Below are 6,517 nucleotides of genomic sequence, written 5' to 3'. Positions count from 1 at the left end.
GTACAGGTGAGAGGGAGGTACAGGTGAGAGGGAGGTACAGGTGAGAGGAAGGTACAGGTGAGAGGGAGGTACAGGTGAGAGGAAGGTACAGGTGTGAGACGAAGGTACAGGTGTGAGATGAAGGTACAGGTGAGAGGGAGGTGGAGGTACAAGTAAGTGAGAGGAAAAGAAAGAGGAAGACGAGCAAAGATTCACTTTACTAAATCTACTTCTGTCCTTAACTCTAATATCTCTTCCTATAAATAGTTAAAAATGAAATAAATAGATGAAATTCAAGACAGAAATATGAGAAAAAGTTAAAATACTAACAATGATCTTATTTTGCTCAGTTTTAATATAGTGAGAGATAATAACTGATGTTTCTCTCATCATGTCTGGTAAAGACCTGTCAACAGCTCCCTATCTAATCATAATCTAGTTCTAGTATTATACAAAGGTACAAAAGGTGACAGAGATAAAGAACAGCTGGAATTCAAAATCAGCTGATTGGTTCTTATCTGGCGGATGGACTGAAGCTATGAAAAATATTCGGCCACCTTCACCTTTCACACATATTCATTCAAGCAAAAAGAACTTCAAGTTCCAAAACTCATTGATTTAGGGCTCACGGTGGACTTCGGCCTTTCTATTGTTTTTGGGCCCAAAACATTTGGCAGTGACGCAGCGTGGGATAATGGGAGTTGTTGTTCTCACTGCAGTCGTTAGGATTCCTTTAGTGTTCATGGTTCAGGAGGTTTTTACCACAGAGGTCTCCTCCTCTGATTAAAACACTGAATAAAGCAGCTTCACGTTAAACATGATGATGCTAACGTTAGCTCAGCTTGTTCCTCTGATAACTTAAGATCCAGACGTCTAAGGTTAACTCAGCTACCTTAAAATTAAAATTTTCTCTGGTTTGAACACTGGTGGAAACATTTGTCATACATATATAAAATAGGTCTACTTAGGTCTGATTTAATACCTTTATCAACATGTCTATAACAGTAGGAGAGTAGGTGGTAGCTTGCTGAGCGGTTGCAGGTTCTACTTTCTCTTTTCTAGTTGTCTACCCTCCTCACCTGGTCCCAGTCACCCGTTTGTAGTCGTTCTCCGAGTACACGGCCAGTATGGAGACCCCGGAGCCGATGTTGACCAGCAGCATGGGGAAAGGGTTGTCCAGGGTGCAGGTCTTCTTCACGCAGCTCTGGGTGTCCGACGGGTTCTGGAAGTAGTAACCCTCTGGGTGTCCGTTGAAGCTCACCCGGTCCACGAACAGCAGGCCGCGGATCAGGCAGTCCAACTCGTCGAGCTTCAGCAGCTCCAGGTCGGCCATCTGCAGAGCACAGAGAGAGGAGGACGCTAGCTTAGCTCAAAGGTGATTTAAAGTAAAAAAGATTATTCAGTTTAATGAAGATGAAATGCTTCTCAAAGCAACTTTAAGACCACCTGCTGAGGGAGAGTTTATTGATCCTACTGAGCTGCAGAAAAGGTCAACGAACTCAGGTAAAACCTTAATCAACTGCAAAGACATAGAGAGAGAGACAGAGATGTATGCTAAATCTGTAAACTTTAAATGTGACAGAACTGTTTAAATGGTGTAGTTGCCATGTGGTCACTTGTTGGTTTGTGGACTGACGTTTTGAAGCCTTGAGTTCAGCGTTTTGGCCGTCGCCATCTTGGTTCTTTTTGCAACCAGTGAACAGGAAGTGACCATATATGGACTGAGGAGGAGTGACGTAGAGACGCCGTATACGTCTCTGGTAGAGATCTGTCAATCACTGGGTAGCCCCACCCTAAAGCATCCCCTGCTTTATGGTCTGTGTGACTCTAAATGGACCATCATGTACTAAATGAACATCATGCTGTATTGAAGAAGACTTGAAACTAGAGATTGAGACCATAAACTCATGTTTACAATGTTTACTGAGGTAATAAATCAAGAGAGAAGTAGAGTCACTTTCTCATAGACTTCTACACAACCAGAGGAGTCGCCCCCTGGTGGACACTAGAGAGAATGCAGCTTTAACACACAAAGCTTTGGCTTCACTTTTCAGACCCAGATGTTGCTGCCTGACTACAATTAACCATTTTTTTAATTATCGATTCACATTTTCTTGTTTGATGAAGAGAAAACACTAAAAAATGAATGTCTTGTTTTGTCCGATTCTAATAACCAATCAGACAACGTTCTCCGTCCTCACCGTCCTGAAGTCGTTCTCGAACTTGTACGCTCCGCCTCCGGTGGCGCAGAGTGTTGTGTGTAGGCTGGAGAAGTTCTTGTCGCGACCCATCTGGATGAACCGGGGCATGGCCTGCGTCGGGAAGCGGATAAAGTGCAGGTTCCCCGTCCGGCCGCACATGGTCAGGTTCCTCAGCTCCAGGTGGACGTCACGGACGCCGGTTTTACCTGAGCGAGGCAGGAACCAGTTTTATATGTGACGGGACTCTGTGCTCTTTTATGAGTTAAACAAACACTCTGAGCACTTTCTGGAACAACTGAACCTGAACAGGACTCAACACTTTTAGAAATGGTTGTCAGGAAACCAGCATTTGGTTGCTGAAACTGAAAATATAGTTGTGGTTTTTAGTCACCTTATATTTTGAGTAATGAAGATACTTTACAGTTAAACTAAACGTCACCTTGGTAATAAAGATGCGACATGTTGACATGAGTTGTTCATGCTTTGCTTCTCCTCTCAAGACTTCACACATTTCTCTGTTTTTCGTTCTTTTGAATCAAATCGGTTGATGGGTTCGTCAAACTTTTCACCCCTCAGTCAAATAACTTCTTCACTTTGTTTCGTTTCACCGTCGTCTCTAAAGCAGATGTGCACATGCAGGTAAACGCACCAACAAATAATAAAATGTGTTTAGGACAAGAAATGTCAATATCAATCTCTCAAAATGGCAACCCTTATCTGCTGAAGTCAAGAACAAAGCACCTTATCAATCTTATGCAATTCACGAGCTACACACAGGGAAAAGTACATCCTGCTATCTTCATGATGGGAGTCCTTGACCTGACTCGCCCCGTTTTAGATACATGAGTCAACAGATGCAGGTATGTGTGTGTGAATGCAGGTGTGTGTGTGTGTGTGTATAGACGTACCATAGGCCACATTTGAGGTGAGGTAGCGGCGGATGGACTTGAGGTTTTCCACTTCTTCTTGTTCTTCCTCTGCAGTTATATCGACCGGCTCAAAGTACACCAACTTGACCAAGGTGCCACCGATGTCCATGCCGAACCAGGGGAAGGCTGGAGAGACGACAACAAGATCGTAATCAACCAGTTTGTTTTGGGCCGTGTGAAAGCTGTCAATCAAAACCCTGGTGCGGACCGAACGTCCGGGTCTTGGTCCGCTTCGAAGCGAATCAACAGCACGAGTCTACGATAGCAGATATGCGATTCCATGTGTATCCCATGAGACTTAAAAAAAGTCTCCTGGGACCATGTTTTAAACTGTACCGGAAGTCGGCCATTTCGATGTTTGTGTTAATTTTCCCTTGATTTTTAATAATTTCTAGGTGCTATACTTTAACGAACTCCTCCTAGGGACAGCAAATTTGTTAGCAATCAGACCCATCATGTAGGAGGAGTTTGCAAAAATGCGTTTGTCACAAAATTCTAAATGGCGGAAAATGTTGGGAGACGGAGTTTCGGGGTCCAAGAGGCTTTTTTGTAGAGCTAGCGGAGCTGGACATATTTGTCGAGTTTCAAGTAATTCGACAACTTGTAGGGGGCGCTAGAGAGACATTTTTTAAAACACAAATATGCAACCTATATCAGATGGCTATTTTAACCAGGCCTGACAAGTGTGCAAAATGTGGTGAATTTTGGAGTACGGCAAGTCCCCCAAAAATGCGGCCAATTTACAAAAAATAAAAATCTGAACAATAATAATAAAACAATAATAATCCGTTGGATTTCAATAGGGCTTTCGCAGCCCGACGTCGGTTGCTCGAGCCCTAACGATCTTATGATTAATCTGTATGAGGCCATGTATATAACATATTTACAGACTAGTGCTGGGCCAGATTGAGGAAATGCAAAATCAACCAAATATATAATTCTTAACATTACTTTTAGTGGACGTAAATGGCAGTGAGCGATACCGTTACAGCCCGTTTAAACACCGTTGTCCTCATTAGTCACATTATTATATTATAGGATATTATAATGGATGCTATTTCTACAATTCTCTGATATTTTAGCAAGAAAATAAAGAAAGAAGTACATTTTCAGGACGGAGGAGCGTAAGGAAGAAACTAGTCAGAGCTGGTTAGAACATTGAGTTCAGCACAATAATAAAAAATAAAACACCACAGCTCAACAAGAGCAACAGTGACCATGGAAACAGAGAACCCCCTCCTCCATCATCTCTCCAGCGCGGGCTCGCTCTCTCTCTCTCTCTCTCCTTTTCCTTCCTTCGCCTGCTTCTCGTCTCTCGATCCATCTAATTCATTTAAAGGAAGATTTACTGGAATAGAGGAGAAGTGATACTGAAGGAGGTTTCAAATGCACCACAAAGCAGCCGCTACATTTAACTGATCAGCCTTTTTTAGTTTTTATTGATAGTTTTAGGCTTTATTTGTGTGATAATTAGATCACTTTGTGCTGCTTCTCAGTTTTACATCATTGTAAAGTTAATACCTTTGTCTTCGAGTATAAAATCAAATCGGTGCGAAGCCGAAGAAGAAGAAATAAATAAATCAATGCCACAATTTATAAATTTGTACGCAAGAGATTGTAATCGCCTCAGTTTAATGAAATCTTTCCCACTTTGAGGGTTAATGTGCAGTACAACAGTTCAGCCTTTAAATGCTTCACCGGTTACCACCAGGCTTTCTTATTGACCTACTATGAAGTCAAAATAAAGAACTATGTGCTCCAATAAAGGATATTTGTACATAGATATGAATGGTGATGGCCATCCAGTACTGTGGTAGGCCCACAGTAATTACTGGGAAACACCAATCACCTTTGAAAGTGTTGTCCACATGTCTTGATAAGCTGCAGTAAAGCTCATTTAAAAGAGTCTCTATCTAACAAGGACAAGCTCTTTATAAGCACATGGAGGCCGGAATGAATCACTTGGCCATGTGCATTATTTGACTATTCAAAACGTGGGAACGATTTCATTAAATCGAGGTAATTATGTGCACACAGACTGGTGTTTTTCCTCTCTTTGGCCACTGGATTTTATTGCAGCAGAAGAATCTTTTCTATCTTTAGAAGCCTCCTGCATTGATTTACTTCTCATACAAATATCTAGTTATTCTGGTTGAGTGACCCACATATTTGACAACGCTCATTGTCAATCAGAGACGGTGACTGCATGATATTAGTCTTTGAAACGTCATGTTTGAGAAGAGAAAAGAAAGACAAGGAACCATTAAACTTCTGTGGAACAATGGAAACACTGTGGAACTGTTCAAGACAACACAAAACTAAGACACGGTGTTGAGGAAAAACAGAAGCGTTTCTTACATACTCGAAAACACCTCAAGAAACAGTGAAAAATGGATTCTTAAGCCTAAAAGATAACGTCTTTAAATGTCATATTTTGACAGCCAGAAACCCAGAAATATTACTGTCACAATTTAAAGACAGGGTGCAAACCAAATGCATCTTTGCTAAAACATTACCATCTGAATAGATGACTTATCGTTTGGAAAACAGATGTTTTGATGTCGTTTTGACCCCATTTACTCCAATTCATGAAGACTTTTCTCAGTGTCTTGATTCTCCCCTCACCGTGGAGGCATAAATGGAGTAAAGTCAGCACCATTGTCAGATTTTTTGGGGATGCATCCGTTAGTTAAACTCCTCCTGACGGGTTAAAACACCAGATGTTGAGCCCTAAACGTCTGCATATGTCTGACGCGACTGTTTCACAACACACTGTTGAAGGGGATCCTATTGAGGCAAAAGTCCACTTTCAGATTAGAGCCACCACATTTAACCACATGGTTGTAAGCTTTATTAGCATCAGTACAAGCATACATATGTTATGTTTCACCAGCAGTCGTTAGGAGACACGGTGGTGGAAGATGAGCAGCAAGTTACAGCCTTCAAGTGCTCGACTGAACTCAAACAACCCTCAATCTAGAGTTTATTGTATATCATACGACACCTGATATGATCCCGTTTGCGTGACAGCGTTTCTGTCTCTTGAACAACAGAGCTGAGCTGGTGTCAGGTCAACGTGATGCAACACAAAGTATGTTCTGTTCTTTTGTTGAAGGTTTGCATTGTAATTAACACCTGAGAGCATAATACAATCTAGTATCTGCTTTATTATTGTGTCTGTGGTGCTGTTAACTCTACACCTCTACACCACCTGTTAAATGCAATGGTAAAATATGCATTCGAACTTTGTGTCCTCGATGTGAACTCGCAGTGAACTCGAAAACTTACGTGTCATCTATTAAGGAAAATGGCTACTGAAAAAGTAACTAACTTGCAGAGTGGCAGAACAACTTCCTTCCTTCCTTACACCCGTTACCTCTACACCCGCTGTTACCTCTACACCCGCTG

The 6,517-nt window shown here is 41.8% G+C and overlaps 1 protein-coding gene across 1 annotated transcript in view; it reads right to left on the bottom strand.

The window, feature by feature from the left end:
- LOC116400558 (pantothenate kinase 1-like) overlaps positions 1-6,517 on the bottom strand; it is a gene marked incomplete at its 3' end in the record, with an annotated part of 12,709 nt that overhangs the window by 936 nt on the left and 5,256 nt on the right. The window contains exons 2-4 of the mRNA XM_031878467.1: positions 3,089-3,235; positions 2,181-2,386; positions 1,059-1,312 (exon numbers count right to left, since the gene is read on the bottom strand). Of these exons, the coding sequence (XP_031734327.1) occupies positions 1,059-1,312; positions 2,181-2,386; positions 3,089-3,235 (607 nt within the window). The remainder of the gene's footprint in view (positions 1-1,058; positions 1,313-2,180; positions 2,387-3,088; positions 3,236-6,517) is intronic.

This window comes from Anarrhichthys ocellatus, unplaced genomic scaffold, assembly GCF_004355925.1.
Source record: "Anarrhichthys ocellatus isolate YVR2014 unplaced genomic scaffold, GSC_Weel_1.0 scaffold180, whole genome shotgun sequence".
In the NCBI taxonomy this organism is placed as follows: Eukaryota; Metazoa; Chordata; class Actinopteri; order Perciformes; family Anarhichadidae; genus Anarrhichthys; species Anarrhichthys ocellatus.
Note: the sequence above shows the minus strand (reverse complement) of the source record. Positions and strands in the feature narration are given on the sequence as shown.